The sequence below is a fragment of the Rhagoletis pomonella genome, unplaced genomic scaffold (genome assembly GCF_013731165.1).
Source record: "Rhagoletis pomonella isolate Grant_MI unplaced genomic scaffold, Rhpom_1.0 Rhpom_scaffold_00005, whole genome shotgun sequence".
Classification (NCBI taxonomy): Eukaryota; Metazoa; Arthropoda; class Insecta; order Diptera; family Tephritidae; genus Rhagoletis; species Rhagoletis pomonella.
The window spans coordinates 32,233,342-32,253,552 of record NW_023458559.1 but is presented as its reverse complement, the minus strand read 5'-3'; the positions used below and the strand labels follow the sequence as shown (position 1 = coordinate 32,253,552).

At 33.6% G+C, this 20,211-nt stretch overlaps 1 protein-coding gene across 1 annotated transcript; it reads left to right on the top strand.

Moving 5' to 3' along the window:
- The first annotated feature begins 5,001 nt into the window (after positions 1 to 5,001).
- On the top strand, positions 5,002 to 6,970 carry LOC118739860 (somatostatin receptor type 2-like). Its single transcript, XM_036471355.1, has one exon. The coding sequence runs from the start codon at positions 5,213 to 5,215 to the stop codon at positions 6,905 to 6,907; it is 1,695 nt and encodes a 564-aa protein (XP_036327248.1). The 5' UTR covers positions 5,002 to 5,212; the 3' UTR covers positions 6,908 to 6,970.
- The last annotated feature ends 13,241 nt before the right edge of the window (positions 6,971 to 20,211 follow it).

The window sequence follows — 20,211 nt, the reverse complement described above, 5'->3', positions numbered from 1 at the left end:
AAATTAAACTAAATTAAATTAAATTAAATTAGATTAAATTAAATTAAATTAAATACTTCCACATTCCTACTTTCTGTTTTCAATCTGGAGACCTTTGGCATCAGATCGTTCTTTGATGTCTTACTTAGACACCTGAAACTCTCCTGACAACCTCTCAAAAAATTCGTTATGTCCATTAACCGGACACCCGTGGCAGAGTCTAATTATTTATTGCGTTTTCAAAAATCTCTGAAACCAAGGAAGCCAGATGAAATTCAAGCATAGCCATTTCGGCATATTCGACGTGAAAGCTCAGAAAAATCTAATCAGTCAGTAATTGAAAAAATTGAACCTATTCATTTAAGGCTAAGTCATTTTTACTAGTAGGATATACTATTGTATATATGAGTGTATGTAATTGTATGTAATTGTAATACTTATACAACTGGAATTATATGTGTATACAACTTTTTCAGTATTTACTTACGAGTACCATTTCAGCATTAAATTCCACACTCAGCTAGTATGTAAATGTGTTTGGTTAAATTGATACGAAAATGCGTGGCACTGGCTCCGTCATCGGCGTCATTGGCACACACATGCACACATATGTATGTATGCGACCTGCAAACACTTTAAGCTATTTGTTTATATAAAGTATGCATTCACGTATAATATATAAACATACTTACTATGTGGATATATGTATGGAAGTAAATTTGAAAACGCACGCATAGAAATGTGTGTGTCTAAAATACTTCAGCACAAGTTTATCGAACTGCTAACGACCACCACAAATAAATAAAGCGTTGAGCAAACAAACAGATTTTTTGGAAATTTAATCTTTCAACAGCGAGGCAGGGGCGCACCAACACCAGCAACTAAACACATATGTATGTATGTAGGTATGCGCGCCCCTGAAGGATTGAGGTTAATTCAAATGCTTTGACTTTAGCATTCGCTCTTTGCATGCATCATTGCTGTTGTGTGCTTTTAGGCGCCCCTACCATTCAACTAAATGAGGTTAGGCAAGCAATGAATTTGCAAATAAATCAAAGTGCAATGAATTTGCATATAAATTTCTCAAGCCAAAATCCAGCAACACGCGGTGCCTTCTGTGCACCCTTCTTGCACTCAAAATCGTTTTAAAAGCATTAAAAATTATGTGAATCACCTAAAAGTATGCATCGATGGATTAAAATTCCCTAAGGGCAACTTAAACTTAAACGCTTTGCAAAGCAATGCGTGCAATCAGTTTTCATAGAAAAGAAAGCGAGTATAGTAATATTTCCTTCATGAATCTATTTTAAATATATGTGTATATTTCCAGCAATCGATGTGCTTGTCAGTGTCAGTGTTCTTCCACATACTGCATATATATAGGCGCACATAGTAACTAGTTATGTTTAGTTCGCTGCACTGAGGCATTTTAATTAACTAAATGAATTGCTTTGCTGGGAGCATGCCCGCGTGCGGGATGCAGAAAATGATTTTCAACGTGCAAAAACACGTCAGAAAATTTTTAAAGCAAATAGGCAGTGATGTGCATATGTACATATGTATATTTTTATTGTGGTAAAAACATATTTACATACTATGTGCAAGTTGTTTGTGGAGCCTACTGCATGCATACATACAGACATACTTTTTATGACTTATGCAAGTACATGTGTAAATGTATTTGAACGCCTGCCGTCATGCATTCACACACACAAATACATGTAGTCTGCTTTCGGGCACATTTACTATAATATACACATTTACATATGCATGTACCCTGCAGAAAAAAATTAAAAATTAATAAGAAAATAACCCACTAGTAGTTAGCTTTTTTGCGGGATTTCTATAAAATATATAACTTGTAGTTAGCTACAAAAAGCCAACTTGAAACTAGTTCAAATGTAATGCAGGAGTAATGCAGATGCGATCGGCAGATTGTTTTCCTTAAGCAAATTTCTATTTGAGTATACTTTCTTGCAGCACTTCACTAATCCTCTTTCGAATTTAGGACAAATAAAAGGAAGGTCGAAATTTTATATTATCATTTCGATGTTATGTCTTACGGAGTACAAATATGGGACCACCTGCAGCAGAATATGTAAACAAATATGAAATGTAATAAAACATATGTTTTTTCTTATTTCTTGGTCACAAGTAGTTAGTTACAAGTTAGTTGACATCAAATTCACTAACTATTTCACGGCCATCGCCACAGAAATACAGTTAGCTTTCCTGTTCCTTACTAATCAACTTCAAGTTAACTTATAGTTCGATACATTTCCCGCAGGGTATGTATGGTATATTCATTCATTTCCCACAAATTGAGAGATTTTCATTTACGCAAATATAAGAGAATATGAAAAACCTACTTGTGAGTAAATATTTGTACAAATAAAGCATAGCCATAAATTAATTGGATTTTTCAACTGAACTGAACGTGCAATTCATTTTAATATCATTTAGCTTTGTCTTTCCTTTTCGCACTGAATTTTGTTATCTTACTGCTGAGTTGTTTGTTATTTACAAAAAAAAAAAAAAGCACCTAAATAAATTATGTAAATTGGAGAGGCACTTGCTGGCATAGAGCAGTAGAATCATACAATATTTGTCCAAGTACTACATAGCGTACACTTACGTATTCATTCAAAAAAATTATACATTTTTTCGTAGCGTACAAAGCTCTTAAATTAAAGTACAAGTGGTTTATACTTACATTTTATTGGAACTTATTAGAAAAGTGCGTTGCGTGAATTTTGAAATGTTCCTAAATGATTCATCTACAGCTTAGGTGATCAAAGTATCATTTATTTGTAGCATACTTTTTAATGTCCAGCTTAATGTCGTTGCTCAATGCTAGTCAGTCAACGGAAAACTGGAGAGTATAAACATTACATACATTTTTGGTAATTTGGGGAGTTAAGAACTGAATATAAATTTCTAGTCAGTGAATCCGGGCACAAATTCAAATTTTTGATTACTTAAAAAGTGGACATACATTTTGGCTCATTTTTAAGCGGTGATAAAATGTTTGGAATAAAAAAAATTTTGTTCATTAGAAAGATAGACAAACTGGCAACTTAAACTGGGCAAAAGCTTTTGATAACTTAATTTTGCTTACTTAAAAAGTGTTCATATATTGTTTCTAATTTATAAGTAGGACATAAATTTTTAAACATTAAAAATTGTTGAATATAATTAAAAATTTTAAATAAAAACATGTTTGAAAGCTGCGTATACATTTTTGATAATTTAAAACTGGGCACAAGTTTTGGATTATTTTAAAAATATGCATAAAATTTTGGGTCATCTAAAAGAAAGACATTTATATATATATTTTTAATTTTTATAACAATCTGGACATAATTTTTTTGCGACTTTAAGGTAGACATTCCTTTTTTTTCATTTAAAACTGCGCGAAAATTTTTTTCTTAGTTAAAACTGGATAAAAATTTTTGGTCTTTTATAAACAGGACATACATTTTTGGTCGTCAAAATTTTTAAATAAATTTTTTATTATTTGAAACTTTTGGCGCCTAGTTTTAGTCGTGCTTAAGTCTGACAAAATTTTGGTTACTTAGATTTTGCGTACATTTATAAGAAAGCTATTAACTTTTTATCATAAAAACAATTTAGGTAAACTTTTGAACATTTGAAAGTTGGACAATATTTTTTGGCGACTTAAGACCAGAAATTAATTTTTTTCCATTTAAAACTGGCCAAAAATTTTTGCTTAGTTAAAAACCGGATAGAAAGTTTTGGTCTTTCATTAGCACGACATAGATTTTCGGACATACAAATTTTTAAATAAGTTTTTGATTATTTGAAACTTCTGCGCCTTAAAACTAGACATAAATTTTTCGTCATTTAATTCTGGCCATTAAATTTCGTTTACTTAGAAAATGTGCTCAATTATCTGGATAGAAATTTTTGGTATTTTCTTAGAAAGACATAAACTTTTGCTTATAAAAATTGTTTAATAATTTTTTTATTATTTGAAACTCTGGTGCCTTAAAGCTGTGCATACATTTTTCGTCATTTAATTCTGGCGACAAAATTCTGCTTACTTAGAAAGTGTACATACATACATACATTTTTGCTCGTTTACAAGCAAGACATACAATTTTTTATCATAAAAACAATTTTTATAAACTTCTGAACATATGAAAGGTGGACATAATTTTTTGGCAACTTTAAACTAAACATAAATTCTTTCCGCATTTAAAACTGGGTAAAAATTTTTGCTTAGTTAAAACCTGGATGGAAATTTTTGGTCTTTTATATGCAGGAATTTTTGGACATACAAATTTTTTAAATAAATTTCGATTATTTGAAATTTTTGGCGCCTTAAAGTTTTGGTAATTTAATTCTGGTAAACAAATTTTTAGAAAGTATGCATGGCCCATTTATAACCAGGACATAAATTCTCAAACATCTCAAATTTTAAATAACTATTTTTTTCATCATTTAAAAACTGCGTATACATTTTTCGACATTTAAGAGCTGTGCATAATTTTTTTGGTGGCTTAAAAGTGGACATAAATTCTTGATCATACTGGCTACAAATTTGTACTTATTTAAAAATTGGACATAAAATTTTGGTAACTTATAAGCGAGACATAAGTTTTTGACCATGAAAAAATTAAAACAAAAGTTTGAACATTTGAAAACTAGACAAAATCTTTGGCGCCTTAAAATATAACTTTTTGGTTATACAAAAATGTAATATATAATTTTTTCAAATTTCTAAGAGCTAGACATAATTCTTTAGTAATTTAAAATGTGGCGCCCCAATAAACGTCTAACTTCCTAACAGATTATTACATCACATTTTCGAGCGTGGAAATGGTATACCTGTCATGAAAATTTTCAATGCAGAATGCCCATCAGCCTGTAGCAAAATTTGCAATAACTTTAAACTTTGCTGTACAATTTAAGTATTTAATCGCCTTAAGTTATGCTACATTGCCTCGTACATGTATTGACAATATTGAGTTTTCAATTTTATATTTCGTTTCCAGGTCAACTCGGCAATGTTATGTCGCGCCAACACACCTACTTGCCACACGGTACGTGTGTACTTTAATTGAAGACAACAACAAAAGCTTTTAATAGCATCTATCGTCGCATAATTTATTACAGCGTAAAATCGTTAAAACTAACTGACAGCTGTCAGCTGCCCATCCACGTCAAATCAGCCAAGCACAAACCCTTTCCAATATTCAATACCACAAAAATGTGGCGACCACCGTCGAATGGGATTACATTGATCATCTTCAGCGGCATTTTGTTGGTTTTCAATTTCATACAAACTGCAGGTGAGGCCACAGCGCGTATGGCAGCAGATGTCAGTGAGAAAAGTGAAAGAGATACAACGGAAATAGCCGTCACGATGAGGTCAACCACTGTCAGCGCAACGCGCGTGGTAACTGCAACAGTTGCAGCTAACAAAAGTGACACGACAAAAAGTCCGAAGCATAGCCCACAACAGGTGTGGTCGAGCTTGCGACCCGCCGAGACCACGCCAAACAGTACGCGCACGATCGGCACACAAGCCCGGATGAATAGAACATATACGCTACCACGCGGGTTTCAACGCGTCGGGCACAGACGTACCTTTTACGAGCACTGCATGGATCACCGCAACTCATTTGCCGATCTTGCCACACTAGTGCTCTATTCGCTCGTTTGTCTTGTGGGGCTATTCGGTAATACGCTCGTCATTTATGTTGTGCTACGCTTTTCAAAGATGCAAACGGTCACCAATATTTATATACTTAATCTCGCCATAGCCGATGAGTGCTTTCTCATCGGCATACCATTTCTGCTCTACACTATGCGCATTTGTAGTTGGCGCTTTGGCGATTTCATGTGCAAGGCCTACATGGTGAGCACCTCGATCACACAATTCACTTCATCTATTTTCCTGCTTATCATGTCCGCCGATCGCTATTTGGCGGTTTGTCATCCGATAGCCTCGCCTAAGTATCGCACGCAGCGTATAGCCAAAATCGTGTCGGCCATTGCGTGGCTAACCTCGGTTGTGCTTATGTTACCCGTCATACTCTATGCCAGCACAGTGATCCAAGAAGATGGCGTAAATCTTTCTTGCAACATAGAATGGCCTGAAACATATAAGAAGCACTCGGCCACCACTTTCACGCTGTACACATTCTTCCTAGGCTTCGCCACGCCACTCTGCTTTATACTCTGCTTCTACTATCTGGTCATACGAAAGCTACACGCCGTCGGCTCTAAACACAAATCGAAGGAGAAGAAGCGCTCGCATCGCAAAGTTACACGGCTCGTACTCACCGTCATTACCGTCTATATACTCTGTTGGCTGCCGTATTGGATCTCGCAAGTGACGCTCATCAATTCTAATCCCATGCAAAATCAGCTTTCGCGCCTTGAGATACTCATTTTCCTGCTACTCTTCTGTCTTGTCTACTCCAATTCGGCTATGAATCCTATACTCTATGCATTTCTGAGCGACAACTTTCGCAAGAGCTTTTTTAAAGCTTTCACCTGCATGACTAAAAACGAAGTGAATGCGCAATTGCAAGCTGAACCGAGCCTGCTCACGAAGCAGGGCAATGGTAAGCGTAGGCAGAAGCGTCAGAGTAATGCAAAACTAAACGAGCCAAATTTAGTGGCCGCAACCAGCGCCAACAATAATTCTTCGGTAACAACTTCTTCGACAACCACAGCGCCTGTGGGCGGTGATAAGGTGACACCAGTATTATTGGCGACAACAACGGTCTCAACAGATGGCAGTGCGTCAACGGTGCAACCAAATGGGCGACCACCGGTGAAGTCGGACGCTTTTGAAGGTGAAGATATGATACTCGTAATGGAATATGAGCGGCCGATGTGCGCGCTTCTGGAGCGAGAGAATGTTGTTGGCAATGTGCTGCAAACGGATTTGTAAATTTGCTGAACGTCGCATATTTTTAGGTGTTTTGTACTGATTAAAAAAAAAACAAGAACCAAAAAATACACAATTTTAATTAAATAAGTTAGAAGGAAAAATATAAATTTAGATACATAAATAAGTTTGAACGTGAAAATAAAATACAACTTGTGTAAACCCGGAATTGTTTTCTTTACAATTCTTTTAATTATGTTTTCCGTTTCGTGCCATTTCTGGTAACCCATAATTTTACTAAGTCCATACTATAAGAAGGCCTCAAAAGCCGCTAAAATTGTCATGTAATCTCTCTTCTAAACCCACACAACTAAATTCTCTACATGTAAAGACTGAATAAAAAGTTATGATGTTAGTAAACTTAGTCCATACCCTGTACCCTAAGGTATGCAATGCAACATTACCGACCGAATTATACAGAAGCAGCAGTGGTATTCTAAAACACGCTTAGCTAAATTTTATAATACCAAAATATGCAGCATTGTAAGTGGTGCAATATAAAATCGGATAAAACTGGGAAAGATAATGCTTGTTTGGAAACTTTACATGTCTTTAGGCACAATCATTCCTAATTTTGAAGAATTTCAGCGATCGAAATTTACCGGACAATTCTGGCAAATGTCTTTCAACTAACTAAAGTCTTCTTAGACAAGTTTCAATTCAATTATAAAAAGAAGAAATAAATAATATATAAAAAAAATCTCAAAATTATACTAAAATAAGAGAAAATATTTTTCTTTTTAAAACAATGAAATGTAAAAGAAAACAAAAATTAAAAAAAAATAAATAAATTGAAAAACTAAACTACATTAAAAAAGAAAGCAAAATATACAATAGTTGCAATGGCTATTCGAGGGATCCGAGTTTCGTATCCGCGGGCAGCGGATTTTTTTCTTTTATTTTTATACATTTTTATTATTAATTTTTTATAATATTTTTTAATTAACTTTTTTTAATTATACGTTTTTATTTCTTCAAAAAGAAAAGTTTATATTATTAGAATATCATGTAATTTTAACAAACTTATTTTATGAATTTTTTATTTTAAATTTATTTAATTTAATTTTTTTCTGCTTTTTGGATTTGGTTGTTTTACAAAAAAAAAAAATTATTTGCGTTTTATTTATAGGAACCTCTTTTATGTATTTTTTCTCTTTCAACTTTTAGATTTTATTGTTTCACAAACAAAATTTATTTCATTAACTTGTCAGAAACTTTCTTTATTTTTTCTTTGATTCTTACCTAAAAATCTGGAACTTTTCTCCGTAAAACAATTAAATCTAGAAATTAATGGAAAATTAAATTACAAAATGAAAAACAAAGAAAAAAATAAAGACGATTTAATGAAATTAATCTTTTTTTAATAAGTAAAGTAAAGAGAAAAATCATATAATAGGTTTCTAAAAATTAAGTAAAAATAAAATTTGCCTTTTAAAACAATAAAATCCAAAAATCATAAAATTATTATTATTAAAATTAAAAAAGAAAAAATACATAATATAACTTTCTAGATATGAAAAGCAATAAAACCGTAAAATTAAAAAAAAAAAAATAGTAAAAAATTCATTTAAAAAATAAAGTTTATCAAAAAAAGGAAAAAAATTCCGCTGCCCGAGAATTTGAACCTCGGATCTCGCGAATAGCCTGCCAATGCTTAGCTCACACGGCAATTACAACTGTTGGAGCAGCCCGAGCTCTCTGCAAGGGAGCTTCTCTTGTAAGACTTTCGTGCCAAAATAAATAAAATCTTTCAAACTGTCTTGCCTACTATCTTTAAATTGTCTAACAAAAGATTTGCAACATACTGTAGCAACTATTTTCTTATTTGCAAAGCGCACAGAATAAAATTAAACAAGTAATGTTTAAGCAAAAAAAACAAAATCGACTTCAATTCTCATATAAAAGTTTAAGATTACCGTTAATTTTTTCATGATCCAATGATTGGATCTAAATCACCTCTGAGGTACCACATTTCCTTTAAAGAAAGAATTATAGAAATTGCTTAACGTGATCCAAAGTTATGCGGTTACGTGCATAAAAAAAAAATATTCCGAAGAGTTGAAAAGGTGGCAGGTAACAAGATCAACGGAAATAAGGTCAATTGACACTATTACGTATACTGGTGCGAAGTAAAGTCAATTGACATTATTACTTTTCAAAAGCGAAATAAAGTCAAGAAAAATTTGGAAATAAAGGAAATGATGGTATTTCCTCATTCAAAAGGAAATAGCGTGAACAATGCTTCAAGTATGTCGATTCAAAGAAAAAAATGTTGTTCTTGCATCGTACGTGAGATTTGAATGTTGTTACAATAAACATTGCCACTTAACTGTTGTTTGCATAGATGAAAGAGGTTATTGCCAAATCCTCAGTGTGCTATTAACCAACACACAATTATGAACCACCACCAATTGATTTTATTAAACAATTTAAAATTACGAATATAATAAAAACACAGCCCGCGGTGGGGCACTGGCGCGCTGACGCGGGTCGCCGCGAAGCTGCGCAAATGTTATGTTTGAAAGAGCAATAATGTCAATGGATTTTATTTCGCTTTTGAAACGGTAATAATGTCAATTTACTTTATCTCGCACCAGTGTGCAAAACACTGTTAATTGACCTTATTTCCGTTGATCTTGTTATTCTTTTTCTGAAGTCAGTTAAAAATAGCAGGGACAGAACATAACAGTTATTGATGAAAACTGTTAAGGAAAAATTCACTATGAAGGAAATGTTCTACAACTAAATGAAACATACCGATTGATTTCTTTTTTCGCCGAGACTCAAATTTGAAAATAAATATTTATTTGCAATTTTTATGCAAAATTAAAAAAAAAATTACAATTATTTTTGATTTTTATATTACAAATCCAAAATAACAATTATTTTTGATTTTTATATTATATGTCTTAGATAACAGTTATCGAAGACTTTTATTTATAAAAGTCATCAATAAAAATCGGTCGGTGACTTTTACTCTTAAAAGTCATCAATATAAATCAGTCACCGACTTTTATTTTTTAAATCAATCGTATAAAAGTCATTGACATTTTTCGCAGTTAAGAAGATGTTGGGAAACAAAAGTTTACTACGACTTATACAAATGACTTTTATAAGTATAATTTAAAAAATAAAGGCCAGTGACTGATTTTTATTTATGACTTTTATAAATAAAAGTCTTCGTTAACTGTTATCTAAGACATATAATTTAAAAATCAAAAATAACTGTTATTTGCAGATTATTTAGATAAAAATCAAAAATAATTGTTATTTTCGATTTATAAAATAAAAGTCAGCAATAACGGTTATTTAAAGAGTAATTAAATAAAAATTAAAAAATAATCGCTAAAGAGCGATTTTTTAATAAAAGTTGTAACTGTTACGGTCCCTGAAAATTAGACTATCTTTATTTGCTTTCATATATTTGCCTATCTGACATAAAATGAAAAGGCGTAATATAAATGACAACATAATGAAGTAAATGTAACAAAGAATTTATAGAAGTTAAGAAATTAATATAAGCGAAATTATAAGTTTTATAATTTAAGTATGTAATTTGATAAGAGTAAAAAATTGTAAGTGATAGAATTTTTGTATTAAAAAAAATCTCAATAATAGTGAACGTTTTTATCAACGCAGAGGCTCCTTGTCTCAGTAATCAAGAGGTTCATTTAGATTTTTAACAATTTCAGCAAGCAAAAATTCACGTACAAAATTCAAATATTTTTGAAGTTTTTCAAAACTTACATGCTTTGTAAACTTCTATGTTTTAAGTTACAATGCAATAGAAGTACCTCCTTTAACTTTAAAAAGCCTCGCACACTTGGAATGTATGGAATATTTGACCGTATTGTCAAAATTTCTGTGAAAAATATTTTAGACTATAAAGCCTACCAGTTTTCCAACTAAATATGAGGCAATCGCTAAGGGATACAAATTTGAATATGATGCGTTACCACATCGATAGTTTTACCATTCGATATCGATATTTTGTATTCGATACTTCTAAACCGACTTTTTTTGGAATCGATTACCGAAATTCCGGTATCGTGTCATGTCTCTAAAATCAACCAAATATATGTATTTTCTTTAACACCGCATTTTCTTTAAATCTTTGAAATCAAACACTTGCTGAAATAAACGATGTCGAATTTTTTAGGGTTAAATTAGGCAAAAAATAAATGAAAATAAATCGCAATTAGAGCTAAGCAAGCACCAAAAAATTTAAAAATAACATAAAACAATTAAAGTTTACCATAAATTCATTTAAAAGTAAGTGGAATAAGTTTAAAAGCAAGCAAAAGCAAAAAAAACAATATTGCATAATTACAGTTATGGAATCTGTAAATTTTGGCCTATAATTTAAAAAATTTAAAGAATCCGAAATCAAATACGATATAATCGAAAAGTGTTTCAATTTATATAGCTTGTAAATATTATATTTGTCCAAGATACTTAATAAGGAAAATTTATGTAAAATTCTGAGAATTTTAATAAATGGAATTTAAAATAATACGTATACACTTTTTCTTACTTTGTTTTGTAACGGTAAGTATTTACAAGATTTGTTCTAAATTTTCCTTTTTCTTATACGATTTTCAGTAAAATTGGCAAAAAGCAACAAAAGCATACATAAGCTGGTAGACCACATCATAAAAATTAAAATAGAGTGGCGGCCCTCAGAAACAACAACTAATTTAAAAAAAAAATTAACCCCATACATCAAAGCTTCACACTTTATATAAAATTCACAAAAATTCGACATATTTGTCAACAAATTTTCAAAATTTTTAATCAGAATTTTTAGGGCATGCAATTTTTGTGACCATTCAATTTCAATATAAAAAAGTGCAAGTTCCAAGCGGCTAAATATTTCCGTTGATTTTTGATAATTTTTTTGTAAATTGTGTAGTGTATTTTCTTCTATACAAAAATAAATTTTGCTTGTGCCTTATGTACAAGAAGCACTTTTTTTTGTAAAAAAGTTTGTAAAAAAAAAAAAAAAAATATCAAAAATTAACGGTAGTGCAGGCATTTACGTAATGAGAGTCTCAAACCTGTAAATAGCAGAGGTCGTTAATGTATCTCTCTGTACCTAGGACCTTTCTATATTAAGATAACGATATGTATGAATGATATATATTTTTTTTTATAGGGACCAAGCAAGTTTTCTATTAAGTAATATAATTCCAGCTAATAAATATCCACTATTTATATCGACGTTTAATGGTTTCTGAAAACTATAGGATATATGTACATACATAGGCAGTGAAATTTGCGGATGAGATGACATGCAATTGAAAAAGCAGTTGACAAGAAATTAACGAAAACTATCTGCTCCTTGATAATGTGCTTTCACGTTTTTTATTTTTGTACACAGCGTGATTTTCGAAATAGTTTGGAAAGCCACAAAAACTTTAAACAGCCAACTTACTACATCTCCCGCGTAACTTTTGCAATGTCAAGTGAACTTCTGTTTCGCATGCAAAAAGTTCTTGTACTTAACTTGGCTTAAAAAATTTCCAACTCAGCTTTTTTGTGGTTCGGAGCAAATTCATTGCCAACCACAATAAGTGATGATTATAACCACATTCACTTATCTTATTCCCCTCAAAGGTTACATATTCTAGTTTTCTAAATCACTCTCTACATCAGTTAGCAGCTCTGTCCTGCTGTTTTGGTAAAAGTTTCACACACCAAATGAATGTGAAAACAACGAAAATTAAAATGAAAACTTTTCACTTTCAACTTTTCAACGAAATAAAATAAAATAAAATGTGAAATCATATAAAGCTGTGCACTATTCTGTCGAAGTACTCGTAACTTACGGCTTGGTAATAATTGGCTTTCATATGCTGTGTCACTGCGATCACTGAATGTACACTAGGGTGGTCCAAAAATGCATGTGAAAAAGTAAAGTCGGAATTGTTATGCTTTCGCCCCCTAGGATTGTTCTATACCGAAAAAATATACCCCTATCTTTTTATTTTAAAATCAAAAAATAGTTAGAGGTCGCTCAAAGCGCCCAAAGTTTTCCATGTATTTTATATCGGGAAAAAACAACTTTTCGTAGAAATGGTATAGAATTCTTAAGAATCAATATTTGTCTATCGGAAAACCCTGTTTAGCTGCAGGAGATTCCCAATAATTATACCCAATCGTTTATTTAACCATTTTTTCATCGCAACTATAATTTATAGGTCCGCCAAAAACCGACCAATAAAAAATCGTTAGTATTAAAAAATTGTTAAATAAACAATTGGGTATTATTACTGAAAGTCTCCTGAAGAGAACCAAAATAAAAAATATGGGTATATTTTTTCTCGATATAGAACAATCCTAGTGGGTGAGAGCATTACAATTCCGACTTTACTGTTTTTGGACCACCCTAATGTGCATATGTATACTTACATATCTATATACTATGTACTTGAATAAGTATTTATTGTGGGGAAATATGCGGTTGCACTCGACACACTCACTTTTTTGCATACATACAAATGTGTGTCATGCCAATCTGAATGTGGCCGCTGCACTTCAATGGCCTAATGAAAACTTTGCTTTCTCTGCATTGTTTTGCTCATCCTACCCACACCCCTTCGTGTCTGTTTCATTGTGCCCTCTGAAAAACTTTAATTGCAAATTTTACTTAAATTTAAAATTTCTACCGAAATATGTTTTGTTCTGCAGATTAAGATTCTTAATATTTTGACAATTACTCATTGAGTCTACACAACTTTGCGGATGTTGTTGGTTTCTGGAAATGGCAAACAACGACTGAATTAACACACATACATACATACTTGTATTTTTTTAGTTTTTTATATAAATTATATGTATGTTTGTAGATACTATGTTATTTTGTGGGAATGGGAAATGTATTTGCACATAGTGTGCACTTACAATGGCCCCAAAGATATTTTATGCGCCACAGAAAACCTCGGAAAATGTTAGATGAACTATAATTTGAGTATAGACACTTGTAAAGCCCAAATCGAGCTCTAAAACGGATATATAGATTATAAAGCAGCCGTTGAGGTATCTTACGGTTAATTACTATGCTTCCTTGTAGCTACCAGTAAGTGCATGTTGGCACAATTTTTATGCAATTCTGGGGGAAAATGAATTTGGCTATGTATATCCCGATTACTTGTTCGCTTATAACTAGCAGCTTCTAATTAGCCGGCTAATTGTGTTCCCAAGGCCTGAGCGTCCACACAGGAAATACTGAACAGTTTCGTTGCTCTCTTCTAGCTAACAGCTGCGGCAAGTTCCCTGGACCAGATTCCAAATTTTTACAGGTGCGCTCTTTCCTTGCAATGGTCGTCAAAAACTTGGTTTCTCCTTGGGGAGATCCATGCGTAACCTATATCTTTTCAGATTGTACCCTCCTAAAACGCTTTTAAAAATGTTGCAGAGCTCTTGCAGATGAAAACTGAGGCTAAGTGAAAGTTCTTGCGTTTTATACTCCACTTCCTTTCTTCATATGGCTGCTGAATCGGAGTAAGAGATGAGTAGGGAATCCTCCTACCATTCCCCCCTTTGGCACCTGAAGACTGCAGAAAGATATTCCAGAACCCTAGAGTGTCCGAATCTCGTACCACTTCACTTGATCAGCGCATTTAGTCTAGAAGCATTACAGCTTGCCTGTAGTTTAACAAATAGGTCCACAGGAAGAAAGTAAAGCAAGGTCTCTTAAGCTTGTACCACGATATTATTTCTTAAATGCAAATTAAAACCGTACAAGTTTTACGAATGCGCTAACAGAGCCAGATCAGCTTTCAATTAGTTACAATTTTTTTACCTGTTGGTTATCCCAGAAGTTATTTTGCTCGTCATGCTAGCTGCCACTTCAAGCACATTTTTGTTTCTATTATTACACTCATCCTACAATTCCACGCACATGCAACTACTTGCTTGCTCGTTATAGCTCGTTACGCTAAACGTTGCATGAAAAATGCATTTATCATCGTTTTCGTAATAGCAACAACGATTCAGCAACAAAACGCAACAGTGCCAATGGGCGGGATGGACACAGCTATATACCAGCAACCACAGTTGGCCACTTAACACGGAGCAGCTAGTAGAAGTAGCTGCGCTTCCATGTTGCACGGAGTTAATCCTGACTTTCGCCAAAAATTCCACTACACAACTGAATTATTTATGAAAGCAGCACAGCGAATCATAAGAAAAGAGTGGCATAAAAATATAATGGAATAAACTAACCATATAAATATCAGCAGATAAATCAACGTAACGACGCAATGGCGAGCGGATGAAATTTGTCGAACAAACAAACGAAATTTCGACGAAGAATGAGAAATTAGGGAGGAGGAAAGCAGTGCATAGTTGGAAAATAAGTGCATGCTATCTATAGAGCTACGTATAAATGTATATATATGTAGTGCGTATCTATTCCTACGATTACAACAAGTAAATTCCTTTGCTTTTTTCAACAGTTTGGACCAGACTAAAGAAAAGGCTCTGGGGTGCGGCTTGTAGAGGAAACTGTTGCGGACAAGCTTGCGAGAATACATCTTACTTAAACCAAGAATTATTCCACAGAAAAGCGCTTCCTGAAATTGTAGAAGATCGCTGTCCCTCACGGAATATAGCCTATTAGGGTTCGTAGATATTGAGTGAGTCTGCGACATGATCAATGCTCTTATCAGTTACAACAGCGCTCATGGATCTGAGAGACGTCTGATGATGCTTGTAGACCAAATGCTGGGTTGCAGGTTAGTGCAGACTGATCTAGTGGGAATATCGACGAGCAGATTTGTCAGCAGAGGCACAGCAGTAAACTAATTGTTTAGAGGCATTCAAGAGAAGGCCGTATAGTAACTATCCTGCAGTCATCATAAGTGGAAAATTTCCACAAAAACTGTGAGGCTCTGGGCACTACACCCACGAAAGCAATGAGCATTCTGCTTAATATACTGCCCATAGAAATTATGGGAAAGCAAAGTTCAGTCAGTGCACCCTAAGACTGCAAAAATGTTCTTGCTGTAAAGCGAATCACCTCAACTGCCTCGCTTGCCAGAACTATCGTACTCCTGCATGCCAACCACAACCTTCCACAAATGGTATAGACCAGAAATCCCTAGCAGTGAAAAATGGACCCAGACTGACGGATATTAATTGGATATCAAGATTAGAGTCGCCGTCTACTCAGAACAAATGGAACTACTAAAATCGTTCCGCTTAACAGACCATTGCGGCGTCTTCGAAAAAGAAATTTCGGCTATAGGGATACACCAAGCAATGAGTTGGCGGACGAGCTGGCAAGGAAGCGTACTTCCCTCCCACTTTCACCGTTTTGAAAGAGGTTTGGTATGCCGCTCGCAACTAGCAAGCTCACTATACAACTTTTTTTAGAAACCGAAGAAAACAGATAGACTACAACAACATGATTCCGTGTAGCCAGAATAAGGCCTTAAAAGATATCTGTAGCCACTTACAACATGGGGTCGACTTTCCTTGGATATGGATCGGCTGCCAGATCACATCATTTTAGAGAGGCACGCGCAGAGGTTCGGAATGCCTTGTAATTACTTCTGCAGTAGCTGCAAAAAACGAGAGAACTTCTTAATCCAGCGGCACTTATTCTACGAATGTGACGTACTTTGAATTAGATGACCGAATTGCATGGGTCTTCAAAGGTTCCAGCACCCATGAACATCAGCCTCCTCATCCAAAGTACAGCAAATTCGCAGAGTAAGTACCTAACAAATGCAGACGCTTTCTCGTTTTTTTTTTTCTCAAATTCTTTAACTCCACGTTATTGTTTATGTAGAAGAGAGCAGAGATGTACAGATCTTCTAAGGTACAACAACAGACCCGATTGTGGGCTGGTATGACCACCAGCAGCCAATATGACCTAGCCTTACACAACCTAGGTCAGGCGAAGAAGGTTGATGATAGCATACATCCAATCGAGTAGTGAGTCGCAATCAAGCTCACTGGGCTCGATGTTATGTCCACTAACTACTTCATCCGCAATGGCGAAAGACACCGAATTTCATATGACACTCCGATTTGCAAGCACTTCCTCAATAAAAAGCTCAGCTTAAAAATTGAGAGCATTGTATTTACAGGTCCTTGATTCTGAAGTTATCTTGATACCTTTTGTGTTCCGTTTTAAGTATAAAAAGACGAAATTTGTCACCTTCACTAGAAAATAAATATAAGATGCTCCAAGACAAGGCATTGTCACCACCCTTTCTTTTAAGCCCTTCAGTTTTTCGAGGCTGAATTCTTAGTTTTTCGGCTGGCACTGACGACAGCCTCCTTCTAAACTTCTTACTTAGCTTAGCAGACAGTGGTTTTTTGAATAGCAGCCTCCTTTTTTCGTCGATTTGGCAGTGTATCCATTCTACACTTTTTACTTACAATGTGGCCACATACACACAATTTTTATTCTTTTTCTTTACTTTACAAACTTTGTCAGAAAGAAAGCCGTGGTGGGAAGTCAACGTCACAACTCAAGGTACACTTAATTCAGTTTAAATTTGATTTAAAATCGGCCCGCAGCGCAAGTAAAACAAAGCAAAACAAGTATGTATGTATGTACATTACAAAAGTAGATTAAGAGAGGAAAACTATTGTAAACTTAATAGCATAAGTGCACCAGTATATTTTTAAACGCACGGCAACATAGTAAAAATGGCGGATGGCATAAAAGTTTGCATGGCATGAAAAGAAATATTTACGCTCCTGCGGCTATTTATGCATTTCTGCGAAGTAAACCACACACAAACTTGTATGCTTGTCAAGAGTAAATATATGTATTTATGTATAACCACATACTAACATGTAAGCTTTATTTCATACAAACTCCATGACGCCTTATACTCCTATACATATTTGCTCGCTTTTGTTTTGTCTGCCTGTTGCCGCTACGCTGTATAAGTGTCGTATTTGCTGCTGCCACATGTTTTTTCGTCGTTGTTATACTTAATATGGCCACCGCTTCCTCTTCAACTTCCACTTTGGCTTCAGCGTAGTTTTCTTTTTTATTTCGATAACACTTTTTTATGCAGCTGCCTGCAAGTTTTTCTCGCTCGCATTAACTTTGTTGGCAATTTCTCCAGGATGTGTTTCATTTCCTTTAAATCTGTTGGTGGAACGTATATGTTGTAAGTGCTTACGTGTATGCACATTTACTTAGCACATTCTTATTAAATGTTGTATGTATGTGTGTGTGTGAAAATTAAAAAAAAAAAAACTTGTGTGTAGATTCCACTCGCTATGGGAATATTTCTGCATAATAATAAACAATTATTCTAATCTTGCAGGGCAATTCTAGCAACTGTCTTTCAACTCACCACAGTCATTCGAAAAACAAAAGTATTTCGTAAAACAATTGCCAATTCTGGCAGCTCTCTTGAAAGCTCTTTACTGTCTTTCGAAAGATTAATTGAAATTTGTGCTAACGAGAAGGTCTTAGCGTTATGCTGTTCGACTTTTAGCAATCAGATTTTTTTTATTAAATGAAATTTAAAAAAAAACATATTCATATATTTTTTGTTTTAAAACAGTAAAAATTAATAAATAAAAGAAAATTAAATTAGAAAAGGATAACAAAATTTATCACAAAAGAAGAAAACAGTAATTAAAAATTAAATTAGATCATAAATATTTTTATTAAAAAACACAAAAAAAAAAAACAATTAAAAAGTTAAAAAAAAATTAATAAGATCGTAAAAATTAAATTAAATAAAAAATATACATTTTGCTTTCTAAAAATTAAAAGAAAATCAAATTAACAAAAGAATAAAAAATTAAATAAAAAATAATAAAAATCAAATTCAAAAACAAACTATTTTTATTCTTTACGCAATTAAATCTACAAATAAAAAAAAACTACTAAAAAACTGAAAAAAGTTTTAAAATCGACAAAATGGAATAAGTTCCTAGAAATTAAATGAAATTAAAAAAAAATATTCCTTTTAAAATAATAACAACCCTTAAAGAAAATAAATTAAGAAAAAAAATACATAAAATAAATTTCTAGAAATATAATTAAGTCAATAAATATATATGTATTTCCAAAATTCTGAAACATTTAATTAAAAAAGAAAAAAAATTAGTTACAAAAAATATTAAAAAAATCCGCTGCGCCCGGACTCGAACTTGGATATCTCGATTGGCATGACTGTGCTTTGCCCCAATAGGCCATTGCGGCTGTTGGACTGACGCGGGCTTAATGATATATAAGTGCTTTCTCTAAAAATAGCTTTTCACCACGAGTGGTGAATGAGAGAGCTTTTTTTCTAGACTTTTGTGCTAGAATAACAAAAGTATTTTGAACTATCTTGCCATCTGACTTTCATTTGTCTTGCGAACACATTTTACTATCTTAGCCAGAATTGCCCTGTCTTCATCTTAATCTCAATCTTAATCTTAATCTTAACAAGCAGCTCGCTATACTATCCGCCACGTAAAACCCATTTATAATGAAAACGACAACAATACCACTTTTTCTGATGACGCCCACGGCAACCGTTTAAAGCACTACGAATTGAGGGTATGCACCTGCAATGTCCGGAGCCTTAGTGGGTAAGATACCGGCTGACAGCACCGCCACCTAATAAAAGCGATGGAGGAGCAAAGCAAAATATACGTAAGACTTTGCGAGGTCTACTACAGCTGTCTAGCAAAGGAGCGCGAATTCGGTGTTAGATTTATGGTGGGACAAAGACAAATAAAATACTCAGACGCCGACTACTGTCGTTCACCTCGGTGGCAGGACGATTAGCCACAATCCACGTCAAAGCGAAATTCTTCAACCAGATGGAGGCAACTAATAAATATATACATGTATATATTATGCCACGGAAAACAGGAAACAGCAGAAGACATTATGGGCCACTGTGAAGCCGCCGTACTTAGAAGCATACGAATACCCAGAATAGGCAACGGAAGCAAACATGGTCACGTAAACAAGGTTATTTTGAGTGTTTGTTGGGATCGAAAGGGATTTGTCCATTATGTCCAATTCGATCCTCATTTGTGCATAGCTTGACCGTTTCAGTGGAGCAATCAAGGAAGTGCGACTATAATTGGCCAACTTTCTTTGTGACAATGCTAGACTACACACATCTTTAATGACTCGGAGCAAATTGATCCTGGTTAGTAAGTTACATATGCACCACCATATGGATGCCAAAAGAAAGAGGTTTAAGAAGGTAGTAGTTTGAAAATGTTTGAAGTAGTGTTGCCACTTATTAGAAAATGAAATTAAGTTATATGAAATTTTAAAATAGTTACCATCCCAAAACAAAACAGTTTTAAGAAATCCTTAT